Here is a 25,705-nt window from a genome sequence, read left to right as displayed (position 1 = left end):
TGGTAAATAAATCTCAAGTCCCAATCATCCAGGTAAATATTTAATAATTGTGGCACCATTTATTGAGTGCTCTCCCTATGCCAGATACCCTGCAAACAATATCCCCACACACTGCTTCTCCTTGAATACTCACAACCCCACAATGGGGTAAGGACTGATAATGCCATAATTTCATGGGGAGGAATTCAAAGGGAGGGAGTCTGAGAGCCTCTGGTAGGAAGAGGGTGAGTCTCTGGTTAAAGACAGGTCAGGTTGACTCCACATTGTGTCTTCTATTCTCCCTGCTGCCATTCTTTACCCCACAAGCAAAGAGCCTGGAAAGTTGGAGGGGCCAGGAGACATCCATCTGAAGCCATGGGGTAGGGGAAACCTAGGCCTCAATGAGCAGGCTCTAAATTCAGCAGCACTTTCCTTATGAGCATGCAAAGTACTTCTTCAAGGAGTCAGAAAGGTTGCTCAGAGAAACTGATGGATAAGGGCCAATTGGGAAGCTCATTAGAATGGGAGCCGTCTCTGTGTCTGCCCCTAGGTCCTGCTTCATTACCTGGAGGACTGCTTCTGTACACCTCGCTGTCAGGGGCCCACACTCCCTGAGAGGGCCCATTCTCCTCTTCATCTTAGGTTGTAAACCAGCATTAGAGGCAGAGGCCTGGCAAAGGCCCATTACTCACTTTTAATGAGACAGCCAGGGAAATAAATTGGCATATGTTAGCAAAATGGTTCATCAAGGTGAGTAATTATCTTCATGACTGGGGCAGTTTACCCTCCAAAGAAAGAATTTGCATCTCATCTCACTGAGCTGTGGCTCTTCAGAACTAGGGCAGGAGGCCAAGTAGAGCTTGACCACTGAGCACAGATACCTCCACTTGTCTAGTCTTGCTATTCGCCATGGACTTGTCACTCCCCAAATTCCAAAGCTTTTATGGGATACACTGCACAACTGATTATACAGAAAAAGAAGCCCAGAGGAGAAAAATACAAAGAAGTTGTTCAATATTTTATGGAGTGGTGTGTGCACATGTGTGCCTCTGTGGTGGGGACAGGCTAGTCATTTCACAGAGCCTGTGGGAGAAACTATCGGGGAACGATTCTGACAGGATCTACTAATTAAAATTACCTTCTTCTTAGTTTTGAGCCAAACTTTAATTAAAGTCCTATATTTCCTCCTTTACTTGCTTGTGCATTGACACTGTGGCCTGTATAATTATCTCATGGTATCCAGGTATGTAATTGTCTTCTCCCCATGTTTTAGCATTTTAGAAGGAAATTACCTTATTATTATTTTTTTCTGTCTTATGAATATTAGTTCTGTCTTCCAAGGCTGATTCTAAGCTACTTAAAGACAGGGATGAGAGTGTCTCCTTGGCTTCTAGCCCCTGTGGCATCTGCCGCAGTCTCAGCGTGCAGAAGACAATGCCATAGAGTAAGTTTCTACCTGGTCTCAACATCATGAAGTGTTGGGTTTCTCCTGAAGGTGTACAAGCAGGTGGCTGATGCTATTTTCCTCTAGACATTGGCTATCAGGAGGTACAGAGCTAATTTGTTGCCCAACCCTGGTTCATGGCATTCTTTGTGCACCATCTTCACCCTTGCTGCCACTGGGTTTTCTATTTTTTTCTGCTAGATGATGAGCTGTATGTGGACAGGCCCATGTCTATTTTAAGTTCCACTCTATCTCCTTTCCAGTGTTCAACACCATGCCTGGCACTCAATAAATAATTACAGAGTGAATGGAGTTTGAATTTTGCAACTTTTGCATCTTTGTGTGCTACTTAAATCTTATTGGAAACAAAGTAGGAAGAACATATAAACACCCACACACTCACACTAATAATTAAACAATGTACTTGGCAAATAATTACACTTGATTTTAGGTGTTGAAGGTGTTGAAATTTACAGCTAAAGTGGGCTGAGTTTGTTGGGGCTCTGGTTGTGGCGTTTATACTACAATGAGTTTTCTATTCGTGGTGATGGGGAAATGTCCAAATGGCTTTATAGGAATGCTTCCAGTCTTGTTCAGTCTGGGATTGGGTTATTGTGGGAGGGTTCTTTCATTCTTCATTCTCACTGAGGTTGAAATTCTCAAAAAGGACACTGGCAAGAGCTTTATAAAATCCTGAATGAGGCCAGGCACAGTGGCTCATGCCTGTAATCCCAGCACTTTGGGAGGCCGAGGTGGGTGGATCACTTGAGGTCAGGAGTTCGAGACTGGCCTGACCAACATGGTAAAACCCCATCTCTACTAAAAATACAAAATTAGCCGAGCATGGTGGCGCACGCTTGTAATCCCAGCTCCTCGGGAGGCTGAGGCAGGAGAATAACTTGAACCCAGGAGGTGGAGGTTGCAGTGAGTGAAGATCGTGCCATTGTACTCTAGCTTGGGCGACAAGAGCAAAACTCTGTCTCAAAAAAAAAAAAAAAAAAAAAAAAATCCTGAATGAATCTATGGTTTAGAAGGGATTTCAAAAGTCCCACCTCGTCTGTTAGCATGTCTTCATCTAGAGGCAATAGGGCTGGTATTATGACTTATTACATAGGAAACGGACCCAGATATGGCCAAGCTGATGGCATGGCTCACATCTGGATGACAACTGGAAAATTTGACCAGGAAATCAACCATCTTCGGTATCTAGATGTGTGGCACTGTGAGTTGTACAGACTACATTGAGTGAGTAGGTTTCTGAGGTTTCCTGAGGGTGTTTTAGACCTGGCAGGGCTGCTAATCAGATAAGGCCATTCCCTCAAGTGTGGGACTGAGCTCTGGGTTATGGAGCTTAGACCAAACATGGCAAGGAAGGCATAACTTGCCAAGCATATTCAGAGCCCGTGTTGGGTCTTCAGAGTGGAGGCGATGGATGTTTTCCTGACCCCACAGGGGTCCTCTGAGGTCACTCACCATTTCTGTCGATGGCAAAAGGCACATCTGTGGTGACGATTTCATAGTTGCAGATCTGGCTGTACTGTGGGGAGCAGTCCTCGTCAACGGCCTCCACCTGCAGAATGCTGTCATAGATCTTGCCCTCCGTCACAACAGCCTTGTAGGCTGGCTCTTTGAAGGTGGGAGCAAACTCGTTGACATCCTTCACCTGTATATGGACCACGGCCCTGGGACCACACACAGAAAGGAAGGGATGGTGGTAAAGAAAGAGTCACACCAACCTCCTGTACCTCCTGGGGGCACTGACTGAGGTCCCAAGGCCAAGTGAAAGGAGAAACCACCAGCCAATTGTGGCAGTTGTCTGAGTGTCCCATCCTCCCTCTCACTGGAGACTCTCTACTTGCCCTTGTTCTGACGCTCTGAGATGAATCCATCCCAGAGAGACTTTTATGCCCTTCCCTCTGCACCAGCTTTAGGCAACAGGTTTACTGCTCATTCCTCCCTTTATTCATCCACTCCTCCATTCAGTAAGAATTTAATCCCTCTTACTCTGTTAGGCTCTGAGATAAACATAAGGGAAAAAGCAGTGACAACCCACAGTGAAAACTGCTGTGACAGAGAGCAGCTTATGGCACGGCAGAGGCCCAGGGAAAGGTCCTGACCAGGTCTGCGGGGGTGGGCCAGCTTAGGGAAGGCTTTCTGGAAGAAGTGACACCTAAACTCAGACCTGAGGGTGAAACAAGAGTATCTTCCAGTGAAGAAGAGGGAGTAGAATATTGCAGGTGTGGAAAGCAGACTGGGAAGATGCCTGCATGGGACCAGGAAACTGCCAAGTAGTTGAGCAAAGTTGGAGCACCATTGTGTGACAAGAAGGTAAACATATCTGAAGAGCAGCATGTGAATGAAGTGGGGTGGGCACGGGAGGGAGGGGCGTCCAGAGGGCTCTGTCAGGCCACTCACTTGTGTGACTTTTTCCAGGCTGTCTCGTGGGGCCCAGCACCACAGTCATAGGCCTGGATGATGAATGTGTACTCCTTCTGCAACTCACAGTCAATGGGGCTCTTGGCACGGAGCCGGCCCTCTCCTGATGTCTTGTTGAGCACCACAGCCTCAAAGGGCAGCTCCTGGCCGTGGATCTTGAACGCACAGATTTCCCCTGCAGAAGGATGGAAAACAGTGAGTGGGAATCCTGAGAATTGCCAGATTGAAGACAGTGCTTCCATTGGACCAGATTCACAAACTCAAAGCCTCCATGCAATTTCTTCCATGCACATAGTGTGGTCCATGAGCCAGCAGCATCAGCATTGGTGGGAGCTTCTTAAAAATACAGAATCCCAGGCCCCACCCAGACCTCCTGAACTGGATCTGCATTTTAACAGGATCCTCAAGTGATGTGTGTGCTCACTAATGTATGAGCAGCACTGCTTTCCTCTTTCCTTTACTCCTGGTTTAATCACTGCCTACATTGCTGCAGCTAAATTCCCTCTACCTCCCCCACTTCTCCATTTTCTGTCTCCAGCTACCATTTCCCCTTCCAAGTTGCAGTTTTCTCTTTTGAAACAGTGGGCGTGAGTCTATGTGAGTTCCAGAGTTCCAGAGCCCCTGTGGAGCCTGAAAAGCTAACATCTTAAAGAGCTGAACATGCTGTGAAATTAATGCATTTCTCTCCTTCAGCTGGGTTAATGTTTATTATAACTATTTCTATGCATTAAAATTATAATGCCATGATAATATCTCCTTTTTTCTCAATCAACGCATGTTTATTTGTTGAACCCCAACTGCATGCAAGACCTGTAGTAAATGTCTTGGGAAGTGCTGAAAATTTGAGACATGTCCTCTTTCCCTATTGAGAAAATTTACAGACTTATTAGAGAAAAGAGTTTAGCTATAGGCTTCGAGGGAGCAAAACAGAGGCCAAGAGCCCAGAGGCCTAGATTCACATTCCAGGCTTGCCACTTACTAACTGATTGGCTTAAATCAAATGATATTGACTGGCTGGGCCTCTACTATGTCATCCGTAAGATGGTCCCAGAGATGGTGGTGGGGTGGGAGGCATCTACCCTAAGATGCTCCAGCCCTGGTCTGACACTGCCTCAGCTGCACTGCTGAGGCCAAGGAGGGGCAAGCAAGTTACCTACAGTGCATCATTTAATGGGGCCTTGCTCTCAGGTTAACCCAGGCACCTTCTTGCCTCACCCTAGTCCAGGTCCTGCCCAACTATTTGTAAGAGCTGACACAGTGAAGAGAAGGGATGAGATGATTGCATGCTTGCTCTGCACCAGGCACCAAGCTTTGTACCCATACCCAGAGAACTTCATTTGAGCTTCATAAAAAACCTGCAAGGCAAGTATTTTATATCAATTTATTCCAATTTTTAAAAAAGAAAATCAGAAAGGTTAAATATTTGCTCAATGTCACAGAGCTAAAGTTAAGTATTAAACCCAGGTATGGCTGATTCCTAAGTCCATGTACTTTCTACCCCACCACACCATCTCCAAACAGCCCCATAACTTCTAAGGAACCACTCCATGGATTGCCTGGAGAAACTGTCTATATTCCAATTCAAGTCTCATTCAGGAAAGAAATCCTCTGATTTACATATAGGAATCATGCCATGATCTCTTACTAACAATGTTTTCCAAGATGTTCAATCAATACCAATCTTACCTTTATGCTTTTCAAAAAGAATTTCATTGATCCTCAATTTCATTATTAACATTCCCTTTTCACTACCACCCCCATCTCCCACTCCCCCGCCGCCACCCCTCCTAGCCATTTCTCAATGTACTTGTGGAATAAATGGACAAGACAGGTTATGGACCCAGTTCCAGTAAGAAGGCTAGTTCCCATTCACATCCGTTTTTCGGGATCACTTGGCATTTCGGTACTGTGCATTCTGACAAGTTCTGCAGCCTCCAGGGCAGGAGAATAGGGTTTCTCAAATTCTCAAGTTTAATTTCTTCTCTAAATTAGAAGCGTTGAATAGATGAACCTCTAAAGTAGCTGCTTTTTGATTCTCTCCCAAGATCAATGCCAGTATGACAATATTATCAACAAATGTGTCTAGACTGTTTCTGGGGCATTCTCTGGAGTGCCCAACCACTGCCATGGTTATAAGGCTAATCAGACCATTTCTCTTTGAAGACTCAAGTTAAACCTAGAATAGATGAGTGTAATCTTCTCTTGGAAAGATCTGATCACAACTAAAGTAGTTTTCAAGATGCAGAAATCCTTAACAACAGAAAAGGAGAGGAGAGAGGGAAAGAAGACAGAGGAGAGGAAAGAGGAGATACAAAGGGAAGACAAGATAAAGTTTAGGTGACATATTTCCATCTACGGAACAATTCAATTCAATAGAACTAATTTTTCCGAGGGCTAAGTCTCAGGCACTGTGTTAGGTCTGGGCACACAAAGACTAACAACTTGGGTACCTTAAAATATAAGGATGCTTTATACTAAAGTACTTCTTACCTGGTAGAAAAGGCAGACAAGTAAAAAGGACAATCAAGACCTACTTTGTTTTCATCAAAACCTAGAACAGAACCTAACATTCATGTCACCCTCATTTATCCCACCTCTTCACCTGACACTTGTGTTCTGGTTGCAAAAACATTCATTCATTTATTCATCCACCTCATAAATATTCATTCTTCTCACAAATATTTTTTAGGCACTATGTGCCAAGCACTGGCAAACCAATAATAAACAAAAATAGACCCAGCCCTGGCCTGTAAGCCGCTTGCAGTCTGGTAGAAAGGGAAATAAGCAGTCAAATAATCAGTACCTGAAAGAAGGTTGGTGATGGTGATGAGTACATCGAAGGAGAGCTATGTGTGCTAAAAGTATTCTGGCCTGGTCAGGCAAGGCAGGGAGGGCCTCCCTAAGAATGTGGTGGCTTAGGACCCTTCAGAAGAAAGGAACATGGTGAGTCCAAGGGACCGCAGGTCCAGTGTGGCAGGAGTGGAGGCCGTGAGGCAGGGCTAGCTTCACAGGCTTGTGACCTAAGAGCCACCCAGAGTCCTGTGCTCAGAAGCATCCTGAGCTTGGTTTTAATCTCTTCTGTCTCTGTCCTGAATTTCTTTTTTAAGATGAGGTCTTGGTTTGTCACCCAGGCTGGAATGCAGTAGTGTGATCATAGCTCACTGCAGCCTCAAACTCCTGAGCTCAAACCATCCTTCCATTTTAGCCTCCTGAGTGGCTGGGGCTACAGGTGTGTGCCACCAACAACCAGCTAAGTTTTTTATTTTGCAAAGATGGAGGTCTCATTATGTTGTCCAAGCTGGTCTCGAACTCCTGACCTCAAGCCATTCTCCTGTCTTGGCCTCCCAAAGTGCTGGGATTACAGGTGTGAGCCACTGTGCTCAGCCTTGAAGTTCTTAATAATTTTATCTTTGAGCCTCTGTTTTGTGAATAAAGTCTGATGGGACAATGGAGCATGTTATGAGCAGAGGAGAAGGCTGCAATACGCATGTCCACCACGTCTTGCTGCCCTATTTGCATATAGCTTTCAGAATTCCCATGGACCCAACAACATGTGGGATTTCAGTGGGACTCAGAGTGAGAACAAGGTAATCACATTATGTCTTCAACTGACTAAGTAGGAGGCTGACCTCCCCAAGAGGCCACACTTTCCCTTTGAACTAGAACTTGTTTCAAATGCAAAAAGAGGGAGTAGAAAACTGAGAGATGTGAACAACCAAGGAACCCTGTTGTAGCCTGTCTTATTCACATTACATCCTGTATTAGCCAATCACTTACACTGAAAACGATGGTGGAGGGGAAAAGGGAAGATCAGACGACAGGTTGCTTTTTTTTTTTTTTTTTTCAGGCTGCCCTTGCTATCAGTAACCCAAAGGTAAAGAGTAATATTCACATGAACATAAAGATGGGGAATAGACACTGGGGAATACAAACAGCGGGAGGGAGGCAGGGAGGCAAGGTCAGGAAAACTACCTGTTGGGTACTATGCTCACTTTCTTGGTGACATGATCAATCATACTCCAAACTCTAGCACCAAGCAGTATACCTTTGTAACAAACCTGAATATGCACCCACGGAATCTAAGATAAAAGTTGAAAAAGAAAAAAATGGAAGTCAAATTAAAACAGTTGAGTTTGTTTTGTGTACTATTTATACTGTTGTGGTAAGAATTAAATACATATGTATATATGAACTGTAAAATACAAATTCTGTAATTTTGGTATTCTGTATGCTAGCTAAATGCTCTTATATTTGTATTTAAAAATGGACATTGCATAATAGAAAAGGTAAAATTCAAGCTAATAATTTAAAGTTTTAAATATATCTTTACTTAGAACTATACCAAATAGAATATTTAAAACGTCATGACAAGTTGAAACAGAGACTTCTGGAAGAAAGGTCCCAGGACAAAATTCTAGATAGAAAGATATTTAAAACAGCAGTTCTCAGTGTCAGTGTAAGACACATTAGGCTGTCTTATGTCTTATACAAGAACTTTTTTTGTGAGGCTTGTCACTAGCATTTGTTATTATACTAACAGAGCACTGCAGTGGGAGGATGATACATTTAAAAGTAAAAGATCAGACCTAATGGTTTTCATATAAAGATATCATTTTCAAACTCTTGCCCTCCAATATGCTTTTGGGTGAGAGAACTGCTACTGTGCCAGGAATTGTGTGTGGACAACACACAGATGAGCATGGGTGTGAGGCTAGCCATGGGCTGCGTGGAAAAGGAGGCCAGCAGCACCAGGCCACCAGGCTCACATGGGCTGTGGGCCAAGGTGGCTGAACTGGGGCTTCACCAAGAGCCCCCTTCAGGGCCATACCAGAAGATGAGCCCCTGCTGTGCCTGAGTGAGACATGACCACTCCGGACCCTCAGTCCTGTGAGCAGGTATCTCACAGTTACCTGCTTCTCAGCAGAAAGACACCAGCAGAAGCTGGTGTAGTTGTCTCCTAATACCTCACATAGGATTCTGGGGGAAAGGTCTTTAACTTGATTTTTAGAGCACATTTTGCTCCTTCCTTTGAATACTTTTGAACAACAAAGTAAGCTAATTCAACTTTTTAGATGAGGAAACTGAGCCTCAGAGAGATTACGTGTTCATCCAAGGTCACTTTGACAGCATAAAGCCAACTAAGGACTAAAATCTTGGCATCTACAGTCAGCACCCTTTTTGTTCTTTCATGCAGCTTATCACTTACTGGGTGAGTGTGATGTTCTAGGACAGTGGTTCTGAGTGTGCTCTGTCAGTCTGGCATCCCCAAGACACTTTGTAAGGGTTCAAAAAGTCAAAGTGATCATCATATTAATACTAAGATGTTATTTGACTTTTTGTCTGTGTTGACATTTGCACTGATGACATAAAAGCAATGGGGAGTAAAAGTGCTGGTGGCTTAGTGAGTGGCTAACTGCATTCTTCATCACAGCACACATGTAGGGGAAAAAAGCCAATTTCACTTAAGAATGACTTTAATGATACAGTAAATATTATCAATTTTTATTAAATCACAATGAGTTCATGTCTTTTTAATATTCTGTGGGATGAAATGGAAAGTGCACTTTAAACACCTTGGCATGGCAAAGTATGCTGGTTTGTGTCTAGGAAAAGCACTTGTGTGATCTAAATTGTGAACTGAGCTAGGACCTTTTTTCATAAAATGACATTTTTTACTTGAAAGAATGATTGACAGACGAACTATGTTTATTCAAACTTGAATGTGTGGCAGATGTTTTTGGAAGTAAGCCTGTCCCACCAAGAAAAAGAACTGAGAGTATTTGCTGTCAATGATAAAATTGAAGCTTTCAGTTTGGGGAAGCCTGTGTCTGCCACAGGGAGTTTAACAATTTACCAATATTTCAATACTTGTCTGATAAGATGGGTAGTGATATTAATGCATGAGACTTTTGATATTGTATAATGAAATATACCAACTTTTGAAGGATCCACTTAACAATGAACCAGTATCTCTCAAACAACCAATGCATAATGTCACACAGTCATGTACAAGTAAAAGATTCAAAGCACAAGAAACTTTCATGGATTTTAATGTAACAACCTGCAATGGACTGAATGTTTATGTTCTCCCAAGTTCATACATTGAAACCAAATCACCAAAGTGAAGGTATTAGGAGATGGAGCCTTTGGGAGTTAATTAGGTCATGATTTGTGCTCTTATAAAAGCCTCCAGAGAGATCCCTGTCCTCTTCAGCCATGTGAGGTTACAGTGAGAAGGTGCTATCTATGAGAAAATGGGCCCTCAAAAGACACTGAAGGTGTCAGGGCCTTGATCTTGGACTTCTCAGCCTCCAGAACTGTGAGAAATAAATTGTTGTTCTTTATAAGACACCACTCTAAGGTATTTCATTATAGCAGCTTTAATGGTTGGAGACAGTGCATAAGTTTAGTGCAATTTCAGATTCGTTTTTACCTAATCTTTAAGAAATTATTATTTGTAGAGCTCTGGTGTACTATCGGAGAAGAATATCTATAACTTAATATTATCTACAATGATATTATTAAAATACCACTTCCTTTCCAACTACCTACCTGGGTGAGGTCATATTTTCTTCATATACTTCTACCTAAATAACATATCACAACAGGTTGAAGGCAATAAAAGATATGAGGACTTAGCTGTTTTCTATTAAGCTCAATATTAGGGACTGCAAAAATGTAAACAATGCCACTCTTCTCACTAATTTGGTTTTTTTCCAAAAATATATCTTTTTTGTCAAATTATGTTACTTGTGTTAATATGTATTGAGTTTATTGTTATTTTTTAAATGAATGAACATTTGAAAGTTTCTCAGTTTTAATTTTTGATATAGTAAATATTGGACATGCAGATATAACCCACATAAAGAAAAACTCTTGAGAATCTTTAATAATATTTAAGAGTGTAAAGGGGTCATAAGACCAAAAAACATGAGAACTGCTGTTTTTACAATTTACCAATAATAGTGTCCCCCCAGCTCATAATTCCATACCCTGCTTCTGATGCTAAAAACATGACCCATCACCTTGCAGACTGCTCCCAACCTCAGAGCAGCTCAGTTTGCTTTGTATTCCACAGCTAGGCCTTTGTAGTAAGAGTAAGAAGAATTGCATGTCCACATAATAAATTGTTGGGGGGCTGGGGAAATTATTTCCACATCTCTATCCAAATCTGGCCCAGATGGGCTGGATTGAAATAGTTATGCAGTTAACTACCATGGGACTGTAGGGAAGTCACTTACCTCTTTGTGCCTGTTTCCTCATCTGTAAGTGGGATGGTATTAATAGTAGTTAACTCATAGGGTTATTGGTTACTGGGAGGATTAAATGAGTTAACATATGCTAAGCACTTAATAGTGCCTTGCATGGAGTAAGCACTGTGTAATTGTTAGCTCTCTTCCCTGTTATTATATTGAAGAAAAGTCACACACCTCAGGCAAACCCCCTGTTCCTGTTTAAGAACTGAAAAGGCTGAAGGTAGAGATCATTTCAACATCAGAAATATTTTGAATGTCACATGTGTGACATTCAAACAATCTGACTCCTTGAAGCACCTTGCACCTATCAGCCACAGTTTATTACACACATTTTTTTCCCTGAACGACAACATCCTCTACATTTTCATAATCTCATCAAGGGCCAGCACTGCTCCCACAGGGAGAGTTTAGTGAGGGGGATGTTTTGTTTGACGGTTTTTGCTCATCGCAGTGATGGGGAATTGCTAATGGCATTCACTGGGCAAGAGCCAAGGTGCTAAATATCTTGCCCTAAGCAGATCAGTCATATACTACCAAGAATCATCTCACTGCAGATGATTATAGGGTTCTCTTGAGAAACACTGAACTCAAAACATGAAGGCAGTCTTCCTGGAGCAAACACCTGGCCAAGTCTCTGCCTCCAGGTCTGAGGAAATAATTGGCTCTTATAAAGCCTTCTCCTTCAGATTGGTGAGGTCCCTCCAGACAGATTATGGTATCATCTGCTCTCAGCTGCACACTGTCCTCTCTAGTACACAGTTGGCAGACAGTCAACACTGACCACACTGCCAGAGGGCTGGGTGGATGATGCTTTTAAAGTCCCTCTCTACATGGGATCATCTTTAGTCACTTTAAGTATAATAAGACAGGAAAGGAAAAGTGCCAATCACGTCAAGAGGTAATCATGTCCAGAATATCACTTTAGGGCTCAATGTAGAAATAAATCCATATTGTAACAGAACATTGAGTTTAAACCCTCCCACTTCAGATTAAACACTTAAAATCTTCAAAAGTAGAAAGCTAAAGGGAAACATCTGCAGGATGTTACGTAGGGTGTTTCTTCACACATCTGGGTTGGGGATACTCGGACAGGCCCTGCTGAGTTCCATCTCTGCCCTTCTCAGCTGTGTGACCTTGGGTGCTTCTCAAGTTTTTCTTTATTACAGCTGAAGATACTACCATGCCTAATCCTGAAAGTTCCATGAGGCTACAATGACACACTAAACGTGGAAGAGATGTGGGAAGTATAAAGGTCTATCTACTTTTTATTATTACAATTATAATAAATCCTGCCTTCTGGCCTGCAAGCAGCTAGGTGCATAGTGATAACTTAACCTTGGTTCCCATTCAACCAAAGCAGGGGGAGGGGGCAGTTTTCACCATTTATACCTTTCTTTCTACTTAGAATTGAGCAAAATAAAACATATTATTTTATTTTAAAAGTCATTTTTCTAAAGCTTTGTGCCAAGATCAAAATCTCCCTCTTTCGGAAGATTAACATAGCAGTTATTATGTTTCTGAAAAGCAAATAAAGGTGATTCTTTTTTTATTCTTTGGCAATATTTGTTGGGTGAATACATGATGTAAAAACTTATTTATATGCTGAGAGAGACTTGGAGAGGTCCCTGTGACTCAGCTAGTCATAATTTGGTCAAGTGGAACTTGAAATAATGGTCTGCCTGGTGCCCAGTGGTTCTGGAATTAAAGGAGTCCAAGTACAAAAACCTACTGTACTCATTCACTCAGCAAACCATCCCTGGACATAAATAATATAGTAAGAAAAAAATGAATAATAATAACAATTTACAAAAATCACTGTAGTTCATACTTATTCAGTGTTTACTATGGGTCAGGCACTTATTTAGGGCAACAGTGAAAACAGCCTACATCTCTCTGTGCCCTGACCTGCTTGGGGCTGGAGATTTGGATGAATCAGAAACCAGCTCCGTGTTTACAGACAGGAGAAGGAGGCAGATGGACAAAAAGTTAAGTGCAATGAAGTACTGCAAAGGCTGCAATAGGTGTCGTTTCTGGGTATTGTGAGAACACAAACAATGATGGCTTAATCTTGCCTCCTAAATACTTCCAGAATCAATTGCTTGCTGTCATGTACCCACCAGAGAAGTGCTGTAGCTGCAAGAAGGAAGGAGTTTCAGCTCCTGAAACTGATTCTGCTGAGACAAGGCCTTGTCCTCTGGACACTGTCATGTCCCTCTCTTTACAATGGCATTTCAGTGCTTCTATTTTAAGGTATTGCAGGTAGTACAGGTCAGTGCCTAAAAGAAGGGTAAACCTGGATTCAAATCCCAACTCTTCATTTATCATCTTCATAAATTTGAAAATGAACCATACTTCCATCTTCTCATCTGTAAAATGGGAATAAAACCATTGTCCTCCTATGGTCATCATACGACAATCAGAATAGAACTTTCTTTTTTGAAAAAACTGAGAATGTAGTAAGGCAGGGAGTGGGTTGAATGACTTATAAAAAGCTAGTTTAACTGTCAGACAGTTTTATGAGCAAGCCAGCACAAAGGGATGGCAGACCAGCCCAGACAGGCACTTCCCGGGTTCTGCTGTTGTGCCCTTTCCCTTTTTACAGACTCCCAGCTCTCCTGCTGATGCACTGGTTGATTCTGAGGTGCCCACCATTCTAGTCAGGTGTTGGCAGATGCAAAGAGGTGGAAGAGAGCAATGAAAACACTTGGAAAAGGATGATGACTGACTTTGTAATATCTAAATTTTTAATATTTGCCAAGAGAGCATTTTAAACCCTGTGTCTCAAGAAATACTGCCCTGGACCCAGTTACAAGATCTGGATAAATCGTTTTCCCACTGTCAAGCAGGAGTAGAGAATCTTATTAAACAAGGAAGGGATCTCATTTGCCCACAGCAATCAGGTGATACATTAGTCAGACCCCTCCATGATCATTACCTAGATCCTACCTTGGTTAACTCTTACTTGTCCTTTAGGAAAATAATAGACATTGAAACACCTTGGAGAGTTAAAGAAGTCCCATACAAATATAATGGCCCTTTACCATGTCCGATTATCTCTGTCAACAACATCTCTGTAAGCAGCCACCTCCTGTAAAGAGGAATCTAGCAGGCATGGAGGTTCCCAGAAGCCCAAGACTCCATTCAGGGGGTTAAAGTTAAGTTTCAGAAACAGAAGCTACACATAGGCCCAAACAATTAAACGTATTTGAGGTTTTTGAGTGCCAATGAGCACTCAAGATATAGGGGCTGAATATTGCAGCCTCCTCAGTTAACCAGAGGAAGACTTAATATTCAAATAGAATTGGTGCAAATCATGCTGACAGGTAAAATCTTTGGAATCTCTCTCTCCCCTTTTTCTCAGTGTCCAAACACGGGGCTGAGATGGGGCCCCAAAGTGGAACCAGTCAGAAGTTTACCCAAACTCTGTTTGTCCTCATCTGCTATGGTTTGAATGTTTGTCCCCTCCAAAATTCATGTTGAAATTTAATCCCCAATGTGGCAGTGTTGACAGGTGAGGCCTTTAAGAGGTGATTGGGTCAGGAGGGCTCTGCTAATTCATGGATTAATGAGTTAGCAGGTTATCATGGGCGTGGGACTGGGGGATTGATAAAAAGAAGAAAAGAGACTTGAATGACAACACTCAGCCTTCTTGTCATATTTATGCTTATGCTGTCTCAGGACTCTGCAGAGTCCCCACTGGCAAGAAGGGCCTCAGCAGTTGTGGCCCCTCGACCATGGACTTCTCACCCTCCATAACTGTAAAAAAAAAAAAAAATAAGTTCTTTTTTAAAAAAAAAATTACCCAGTTTCAACTATTATATTATGAACACCAGGAAATCAGACTAAGACACCATCTATTTTTTAAATTTATTTTTTTCCTCTGCTTACTTCTGAGTATTTCTCATCACTAGTGTCTTTAGGAACTTAGGCACAAATTGAAAACTCCTCCTCGAAAAATGACTTTTTTAATATTCTATGTCTGCACTCTTTAGTGCAGAAGCCGCTAGCCAGAATGTGGTGTTGGAATGCTTGAAATGTGGCTAGTATGACCAAGAAACTAGAGTTTAAATTTTATTTTTAAAAAATTTAAATTTAATAACACACTCAATTTAGTTACCGGAAAACTTTCAAGTATGTTTGGTTATGTGAATCAATTTTTCAACTATAAATTACATAAACTCTAAATATAGATCAAATATTTCTGATAAAAACCTAGAGTCCTATTTGAGATGTCTTAGACTGTAAAATATACACAGGATTTCAAAGACTTTTTAAACTAAAATTAGAATAGAAAATTTCTCATTAACAATTTTTTATTTGATAACATGTTGAAATAATAATATTGGATATTTTGGGGTTAAACAACATATATTACTGAAATCAATTTTACCTATTTCTTTTTTTTAAATGTGGCTACTAGATAATATATTACACAATTATTTGTATAATTTGAGTAATGTTTTTGTTGGATACTGCTGCTCTACCTAATCAACAGCACATATCATTAAAAGCTCATAGAAATAAATGTAAAGCAGAGAGGATACACTCTACAATAACTATAAAGTTATTCTCTTTTATGCTCACTTTTGTTTTCTTGGCATTATTTCTAATATTTAGGATAATGTTCCCTCTTAAAACAACAGTGGATTTGACCTTCTTTAAATGGTTAATTCACATTTAGCTTCAGTTCCCAAACTGTTGGTTATCAGGTCTTAAATTATCATCGCCTCTTAATAATTGCTTAGATGGTATTGTTATGGTATATAAAAATATTTTAAAAATTTAAAAACATTACATTTTAAAATAATAGCATCTTGGTCACTTTCAGAAATCCAGATGTATGTACTGAGAAATGGCTTTCACTGAGTGACTATCAACTAAGGTGGAAGTCTTTTAGCAATAGGGTTCTAGTTCATAATTTGCTTAGTCATTACTTTATAATTCTTAAAAAAACTTAATATTGTAAAATAAATTTAATATTATATTAGTATTATTTTAATAAAATCACTATAAATTATATATCGCACATCAAATCATATCATGTTAATATTCTTATTGTACTAGTTCTAACTAGAATAGTTCAAATTCATGTAAAATGTCATGTACTGCACATGTTTAAATGAAATCTGGGGACAGAGAGCAAGCAAAGTGACCTGGGGAGTTCAGCCTCTGCTGTGGATGAGTAAGCACACTGACCTTCTCACAATAACATCACAAACCTGGAAAAATACCCACCCCTCCCCGCCCACCCCCCCACACAAATAGTGAAGGGCTCTAGAGAGTGATTAAAAATAGGCAGATGGTGGTGGGGGAGCTGAAACCTGGAGGAAGCCACTAGGGATGGATGAGTTTTTTGTTTTGATCCTTTGCCCTGAGGGCAGCTGCAACCCCGTGGTACAGCGTGGAGGCTAAAACTTTGATAGAAAGCCTGTTGTCTTTCTGGCAGGTAAACAGGATTGCCAGAGTGTGAGAGGGGAATCCTGGAGAGAAGATAGCCAGGGAAGGGGGGGCCCAAACTCTGTGTTTAAACCGTTTCCAAGTCTCTGGCTGCCCCCAGTCCCCTGCATGTGGGGACAGACTGCCAGCCCTTTGAACCGAGACCAGAACTGCTGCCCATGGCAGGCAAAAAGACCATTTGCAGTTTGAGTTTAACCAAGTTAATGGTCTGTTAAAACAAAACATTACTAATTTTTGAAGGACTATGACAATTCAGAGTGTTTTCATTATAACAATTCAAACTATCCAGGATACAGTTCAAACTTACTTGACATGTGAAGAGCCAAGGAATAGGACCTTTTCCTAAGGGAAAAAGACAACAGAGGCCACCCCTGAGATAACTCAGATGTTTGGATTCTCAAATGAGTACATTAAATAAGTTCTTATTGGTATGTTCAAAACACTTGAAGGAGAAATGGATAGAGTTAAAGGGAGAAATAGACACTCCACAATCATAAAGAATAAGGCATGAAGTGATCAAGAAAGTAATGGATAATATAAATAACACTATCCCCATTTTGTCCCAACTGATATGTATAGAATACTACATCCAACTGCAGAATTCACATTTATTTCTATCTCACATGTTATGTTCATAAAGACCATATGCTGGGCCATAAAACAAGTCTCAATCAATTTAAAAGGCTTAAAATATGCAGAATATATTCTCTGACCACAATGGAAATAAATCAGAAATCAATAAAGAGATCTAGAAAAACTTTAGATATTTGTAAATTAAACAGTACATGTTTAAAAGAATCATGGATCAGAGGAAAAATTAAAAGAAAAATGAAAAAATAATTAGAACTGAAGATAATACAAACACTACATCTCAAAATTTGTGGGATGCAGTCAATTCTGTGCTTAGAGAGAAATTCATAGCTTTAAAAGCATGTATTATAAAAGAAAGAGAATATAAAATCAAGAAGCTAGAAAGAGAAAAGCAAAGTAAACCTAAAGTAAATAAACACAAAACTTATTATCATACTTAAGTAATATGCTAAGGAATTTGAATATGTTATGTACTTTTTTTTTTTTTAAGAAACCTTTCCTCAAAGAAAAGTCCAGGCCCAGGTGGCTTCATTGGTGAATTCTATCACATTCAAAAACAAAATAACATTAATCATACATAATTTGTTTTTAGAAAATAGAGGAAAGAATGGTTTTTAACTCTTTTTAAGAGGCTAGCATTACCCTAATACCAAAATCTGTCACAGATATCAAAGTAAAGAAAATTAGCTACAACATCATCGATCATTAGAGAAATGCAAATCAAAACCACAATGTGATACCATCTCATGCAAGTCAAAATAGATATTAAAAGGTCAAGAAACAACAGATGCTGATGAGGTTGTGAAGAAATAGGAATGCTTTAATCTGTTGGTGGAATATAAATCAGTTCAACCACTGTGGAAGACAGTGTGGTGATTCCTCAAAGACCTAGAACCAGAAACACCATTTGACCCAGCAATCCCATTACTGGGTATATACCCAAAGGAATATAAATAATTCTATTATAAAGACACAGACATGTGTATGCTCACTGCAGCACTATTCACAATAACAAAGACACGGAATCAACTCAAATCCCCATCAATGATAGACTGGATAAAGAAAATACATGTACACCATGGAATACTACACAGCCAAAAAGAGGGAAAAGATCATGTCCTTTGCAGGGACATGGATGGAGCTGGAAGCTATTATCTTCAGCAAACTAACACAGGAACACAAAACCAAACACCATATGTTCTCACTTATAAGTGGGAGCTGAACAATGAGAACACATGGACATGAGGAGGGGAACAACACACACTGGGGCCTGTCAGGGGTGTGGGAGGAGGGAGCACATCGGAATAAATATCTAATGCATGTGGGGCTTAATACCTGGGTGATAGTTTGATAGATACAGCAAACCACCATGGCACATGTTTACCTATGTAACAAACTTGCAGTTCCTGCACATATATCCCTGAACTTAAAATAAAGTAGAAAGAAAATTAAAGAGCTCTATTTGTCATGAACATAGATATAAAAATCCTTAATAATACATGTTAGCAAATTTAATTCAACTCTATAAAGGGATTATGAGTAAGTAGGATTTATCACAGAAACACAAGATTCCATCTAATTAATCAGATTAACAGGATAAAAGAGAAAAACTATATAGTCATTTCAACAGATGCAAAAATCAGTTTGCCAAAAGTTAACATTCATATATAATAACATCTCTCAGTAAATTGGCAACTTGTTCAACCTAATAAAGGGTATATATGAGAAACCTACAGCTAACATTAATGGTGAAATATTAGATACTTCCTTCCTAAGATCAGGAACAAGTCAGGATGCCAGCTCTCACCACTTAATAGCCCTTGAATACTTAACATGTGCCAAGTACTATGTCAATGGCTTTAGAGCAACCTTTGTGCAAGTGCCAAGTTCTCTTCCATTATACAGAGAAGGAGACTGAAGCACAGAGAGGTTAAGAAACTTGCCCAATGTCATGAAATAATCATAAGCCAAAATTTGAATTCAGGTCTCCCTGCCTTTAGAGTCCATCTCTTAACCACAACTGTCTTCTCAGTAGTATAATAATAATTACCTTTATAGGAATCTAAAGGGAGAGTAGAAGCTTCTGTGCCTGGCTTTTTCTTTACACTTTACCCTCTACAGGCTCAGATGCAAAAATAACTGCTGATGTTTGTCCACTGGGGACAAAGCAGACAGGCTAAATAACACACAGTTTATAGGAGATGTTAGAGAGTTGCTGTGTGATTTATGTATCTCCATCAAAGGTGCCATGCTCTCCATCAATAGCAATATTCAAATTACAATAGTATTTTCCTCCTAAAAGTGAGTCTAATTTGCTCATTTTCATTATTTGCAGTCAGTTAATTAAAAACCCAGCAGATATTTATTTTGCTCCTTTCACATCACCAGTGATTTCTTGCTGCCGCACTTTCACGGCATTACAGTTTTATGACTCAACACAGCCTGTAGTGGGTTTCTTATGGTTGTATCTCCATTACTTTAATTTCAGGCAAGACGTTAAACCACGGCAAGATTTCAACTACTGCTGGTGAAGCGTGAGAAGCAATCGTGGTGCTTGTCGATATGAAAGGGTAGACACCACCAAATTATACAGCAGGGAATAGAACCCAGTCCCTTCAATAGGGAGAACGAGTGGTTGGCTCTTGGACTGGTGAATGAATGATCGCAAGTGTTATACTGGCCAGAAACAAAAAATCTGAATCATTCAACCATTCCATTATCTTCCAATTATGGAGAAGGAATTGCTATACCAAAATGTAGCCCACGTCTACTATGACATTTCTAAAAAAGCAAAGCTTTTATTATTAAATCATGTAAATTTTGAAATTCACTCCATAAAGTTCTAAATATCTTTTAATTTGAAGTTAATTCTATTTTACCCTTGTATCTTTGAGTATAATTAGAATTCTAAGAAAATGTGTGATGTTTTTCTGTAACCCCATACCTGCTTGACAAGGGCCACTTCAGGCAGAGAGAAGTCCTGCTCTGAAATTGCTGGTTTAAGGTTAGAACATCAGGGACCCAGTTGGCAAAGAATGAGCCAAATTTTTAATCTGGAAATTAAGGAGGAACAACAAACACTATTAACAAGCAGGCTTTTGCAATTTATCGCAAATAGGAACCTGTGGAAGCAGAAAGGCTCACAGGCTGCCCAATGGAGAGGTTAGTAAACAGCTGTTATAGCCACCAGTAGCCTTTGTTGCCAAGAAAATAAGCCATCCTACATGCTCTTCATCAACTAACAGATAATTCTCTCTTATAGCTACCAGAAGATCTCCTACACAAGCTTCAAAATCCAGCATAAGCACAATCTCTTCTAAGAAGCCTGCTCTGGCTTCTCAAGCCAAGGTCTCAGTGGAGATCTCCTTGATGCTGCACTGTGCCCCCTGCTCTCCTCCTACCCATGCTTTTCTTCCTGCATTTTCAATTGTGTTCACCCATCTTTTTTCTCCTCAGAGCTCCATGAGGCAAGAATCTGTACTTCCTCATCTCATCTCCCTGACTTCACAGCCCACACCTATGTTAAGTTATGCCTTAAGCTAGGCAGTAAAGTTGGTTGGGTGTAGAAAAGACTAAATTTTAGTAAGTTTAGGAGAAGCACTGTTGCAAGGTACTTGGATGTGCTTTGGTCAAGGTTAAGCCAAGGCAGACATCCAGGTCTGCAGGACTCAGCAAGTTTAGGGCACAGGCGCATACTCCAAATGTTATATAACCTGCTTGTGTAAGTTCATACTTGGCTTGGAGCTACTATTGTCTGTAAAAATTATAGCTGCCCTGCTGACACTGTGCACAGGCCTTGGCTCTTGGGTATGGCTCAACATGGCTCTTGTGCAGGTGCTGGTGCCCAGAGAAAGGGAGAGAGAGATTGAGAACCAGAGCTGTCCATCTTGCAGATGGACAGAGGGGAGACAGAGCATGGCTCGGCACAGCACAGCACAGCATGGCACAGCTTGTTCTCATGCCCAGAGAGAGAAAGAGTTAAGCTGCTGACCCTGAAGGCAGGGGAGAGCTGGCTGCACAGCTGTGTGTGGGAGCGACCAGCTCAAGCAGCTGAGACAGGGCGGACAGTGTGAGAAAGCTGCTGATGAGATAGTGTGAGAGAGCTGTTAATCAGAGAGCTGCTGAATACAACTACATTTCATCTGCTTACAGCCCCCCAAGTGTTATTTCAGCCATCGCCTATCCATCCACTCCCATTGGACCTCAGCATGGACCGGACCCTAACACTGGACCCTGGCATTTGGGTTTAACAAAGTTATACTGGCTGAGACCAGAGTCTTTGGAATTGTAATTGGAATGACTTGGTTTCAAGTACCAGCGGCAACATTTCTATCTTTGTGACCTTGGCCAAAGTACGTTAACTTCTCCTGTCTCAATCTTCTCAGGCACAGGATGGGAGTAATAACAGATTATACTGTATTGGGCTATTGTAAAGTTTAGAGTCAAGAAGGCAAAATGCCTAAAGCACTTTGCATAATGCTGGCTTGAAGAAAGTACATAGTAAAGGTTGGTGATTGATAACATGAATGGTGGCACCTTCATGCTGAAGGTGAAACTCATGTTCTTATGGTTTTGACTTCATAGGAGGGAATGACCCTCAGAGCAGATCACTGTCCAATGTCAGATCCAAATAGGGCCATTTCTGGACTCCTGCCTCCGTGCTTCTCTTTGCCAGCTGTCAAGTTTCAGCTCCTTTAGCCAGCCTCATTTCAAGGTCTGTCTGGCCCCTGCCCCAGACCCCTGCCCTAGACCCCAGCTTGCTTCTCAGGCCTTGTGCAGTGAGTAATTAGAATTCTAAGAAAATGTGTGATGTTTATCTGTAACCCTATACCTGCTTGACAAGGGCCTCTTCAGGCAGAGAGAAGCTCTGCTCTGAAATTGCTGGTTTAAGGTTAGAACATCAGGGGGGCGCGGTGGCTCACGGCTGTAATCCCAGTACTTTGGGAGGCCGAGGTAGGCAGATCACGAAGTCAGGAGATCAAGACCATCCTGGATAACACGGTGAAACCCCGTCTCTACTAAAAATACAAAAAAAAAAAAAAAAAAAATTAGCCAGGCGTGGTGGTGGGCACCTGTAGTCCCAGCTACTAGGGAAGATGAGGCAGGAGAATGGCGTGAACCCGGGAGGCGGAGTTTGCAATGAGTCGAGATCGCGCCACTGCACTCCAGCCTGGGCCACAGCGAGACTCCGTCTCAGAAAAAAAAAATAAAATAAAAAATAAATAAATAAATAAATAAATAAATAAATAAGTAAATAAATAAATAAAAAAGAACATCAGGGACCCAACTGGCAATGAATGAGCCAAATTTCTAATCTTTTGAGCCATCACGAGAGTGAGCCGTCTCATGGACCCCATACTATGAACCAAGATGCTTCTTAGGTGTGAGACCTTATCTAAGCTAAGGGGTTTCCCCTGGCTTACTTCTGCCTTAGTAACACAGCTGGATACACTGCTTAGTCTTCCCAAATTCACTGCCAGTCACTGAGCACACTGACTACATGATCTCTCACCCTACCACCAACCCTGCTGCTCAGGGTTTTCAAACAATTTGACAGATGAGTCAAAAGAAGCACAGAGCAACTGGATGAGTTGTTCAAGGTCACACTAGGATTTGCCCACTTCTTTTCTGGCTCTGGTGCCCACACTGTAAACCAAGCTGCCTGTGAAATTGATGAACAATGGCAGGTGCAAAAGATCCCATATTTCCACTCCTTGACAATCTCACCCATAACCCCAAAATTGCAGTAAAGTTCCCAAATGTTCATGTGGGGAACCCCAAAGGGGAACAGGAATATTTTAAATGTTTAATTCAAGTTAAAGAAAGTGTCAGGAAAATCCATATTTTGAGCTGAAGAAGAAAGACAAATGACAGCCCAATCAATACTACAGGAGTATATGGACTCTTTTACTGTTCTGTCAATTCTTGGAGCTAATAAGTCAGCATCTCAGGGCACAGTTTCATACTTTAAAACAAAAGTTCAGAGGCCTGCTTCCTGTCAGGTGTGACTCCAGCATTCATTCTCATCCGAGTGAGTGGAAAATGAAGGGACTTTCTTAAACATGCACCAGGTGAACCCTGGGCACCTCTCATCAAGGCTGGGACTCCTCAGCTGATAACAAGCACCTTCGATATGACTGGCTAATTCTTCATTGCATTGTCATCAATACTGCTGACAACTCCCCACAGAAGGCATGCTGACTGAAATGTTAAATCAAACTCAGAAGAGAAGTTTGAAAATCAATTTTAGGTTCCCACAGAAAAGACCAGGGAGGATAATTGAGACTCATAACTCCCAGCTTCATTTTCATTTTCTAATTCTGGAGCAGAATAAAACGATTATTTGCTAGGAAATCAGCTGGAGGAGGAATAAAATGGTGGAGTGGAACGTGCTCCCTGGGCTGTGAGCCATGATGGCCAAGGCATTCCCAGTTCAGGGACATGCACTCCAGTGAGATAGCCTATCAGCCAACTGCCTCACAACAACTTTCATTTTCTTTTCATGTACCTTTTATTTTTTTCTGTTGGCAACAAAAAGCCAATGTAAATGTGAAAGGTTGGCTGCTTCCAAGTTTACAGTAAATAACTTGAAAGAGCGGTAGATTACCTAGGCCCTGGGTGTCAGGAGCTAATGCATTCTAAATGTAACCCGTTTCCAGCAGAGCCAAACCCTGCTTTGACATTTTCCTTCACAGTACGTGGATATTGGTATTACAGGTGCTTTGCTCTATCCCTAATTTGCCTATTGTGATTTCCACAGACCAGCAATGCTAATAGGATGCTTCATTTCCCCACTGGGCCAATGCGAGATAAATTATAGCCACACGATCCATCTCACTGTATGGTAAATACCCTTATGCTACCTCTTACTTTTCATGCAAAATATATTTGGATGCATTTCACTTTTCAAACTGCCTAGAAGTGGGAAGAGAGATGGAATTCCCTCCTCTCTCTATATAGTGGATATTTGTAGAAGGCCCAGGATAATTTAATTCCCTGCCCCCAGCAGCAAAGGTCACATGTTTATATTATCCCCAGTAAGATCTGAAATTCTGTATACCTCAGAAAAATAAAATTGAAAGAAGTCATTTTGTAGCTGCTCAGAATTACCTATGTTTTTATTGATTGGGGAGTCTGTGTGGTATGTTTTTGCACAAATTTATCAGCTGTTTGGCAAATAGTATTTGGTCCAGAACTTCCACGATAAGCTTAGAATTCAACCACTTAAATCTTTCCTCACTTGCCCTTCTCTCAGCCAATCAAACTCAAGCACAGAATATTAGAAATAATTAATGGGCACCCGTTATATACCAGGCAGTTCAAAGAAGGTAAAGAAATATGACCACATCTCTGTGCTTTAAGGTGACATCCCCTTACGAAGAGAAGCTGGGTTCACATAGCCCCCCTGAACTGAACAATCTATTTCCTGGTCAACTGAGTGTCATACAGTAGAAAATATCCAAACCTTTTAGTTAGATTTTCTTCATTTCTCCTCCTTAGGTAATAAAGTCATTTTACTATCCTCACAGAGTGTATGTGAAATATGCTTGAATGCTTAGAGTTTATGCAAAAAAATAGCATCTTCTGGTGTTTCCTCTTTGTTTGACTTTACTTCTTTGTGGGAAGGAGGTTTCTGAGCAGGGTTATTGCTGTGGTCTGAATGTTTCTGACCACCCCCACCCCCACCAGATTCATATGTTTAAACCTAATCCGCAGTGTGATGGTATTAAGAGGTGAGGCCTTTGGAAGGTGACTGGGACATAAGGGCAGAGTTCTGAAGAATGGGATCAGTGCCCTTATAAATGAGGTCTAAGGGAGATTGTTCGCCGCTTCTGCCATGTGAGGACACAGTAAGAAGTCAGCAGTCTGTAAGCCAGGAGAGGGCCCTCAGCAGAGCCTGACCATGCCAGGCTGGCAACCTGCTGGTTTCTCAGCCTCCAGAGCTGTGGGAAAAGGTTTTCTGTTTTCTATAAGCTACCCAGTGTATGGTGTTTTATTATAGCAGCTCCAATGAACTAAGACAATTATCCTGTTAACCTGGGCCCCAAAAGGAAAGAGGTAGAGCACAGCCAACAGACCCAAACAAAGATGGCACTGGCTGTAGGAGTGATTATCAACTTCCATGAAATTGAACTGACTTCCCTGACAGATTTGCTTAAATATAAATTAACTGAAAGTACAGACTATAAACCATTCATTTTCCCTGGATGATCAGCCTTCTTCAGCATAATGGCCTGCACATTGTTGGGGAATAGTGACTGTTTCCATTCACAGGATATTCACAAAACAGTCCAGCACCCACTCTGTGAAGGATCTGAGCTAAGGGTGGGTGGCCCATGGAGACTCAAGCTAACATGATCCATGTAGTCTGGGACCAGGCCTAATAGAAAAGGCAAGTATCAAATGAAGAAGCACAAGATTAAAGATGTGATTGCAAACTGTGTTAAATGTTAGGATGGAAATAAACAGGAAAATAACTGGGAGGATATAATGGGTAAGCAAAAAATAATAAGAAATTAGGCAGACAAATTGGAGAGATGGG

At 41.1% G+C, this 25,705-nt stretch overlaps 1 protein-coding gene across 1 annotated transcript in view; it reads right to left on the bottom strand.

Moving 5' to 3' along the window:
- Positions 1-25,705, bottom strand: part of CLSTN2 (calsyntenin 2) — a 657,664-nt gene that overhangs the window by 174,215 nt on the left and 457,744 nt on the right. Inside the window, exons 3-4 of the mRNA XM_031009411.3 lie at positions 3,839-4,034; positions 2,897-3,105 (exon numbers count right to left, since the gene is read on the bottom strand). Of these exons, the coding sequence (XP_030865271.3) occupies positions 2,897-3,105; positions 3,839-4,034 (405 nt within the window). The remainder of the gene's footprint in view (positions 1-2,896; positions 3,106-3,838; positions 4,035-25,705) is intronic.

Source organism: Gorilla gorilla, chromosome 2 (assembly GCF_029281585.2).
Source record: "Gorilla gorilla gorilla isolate KB3781 chromosome 2, NHGRI_mGorGor1-v2.1_pri, whole genome shotgun sequence".
Taxonomy (NCBI): domain Eukaryota; kingdom Metazoa; phylum Chordata; class Mammalia; order Primates; family Hominidae; genus Gorilla; species Gorilla gorilla.
The sequence above is the reverse complement of the archived record's forward strand: the minus strand, read 5'-3'. Positions and strand labels throughout refer to the sequence as shown.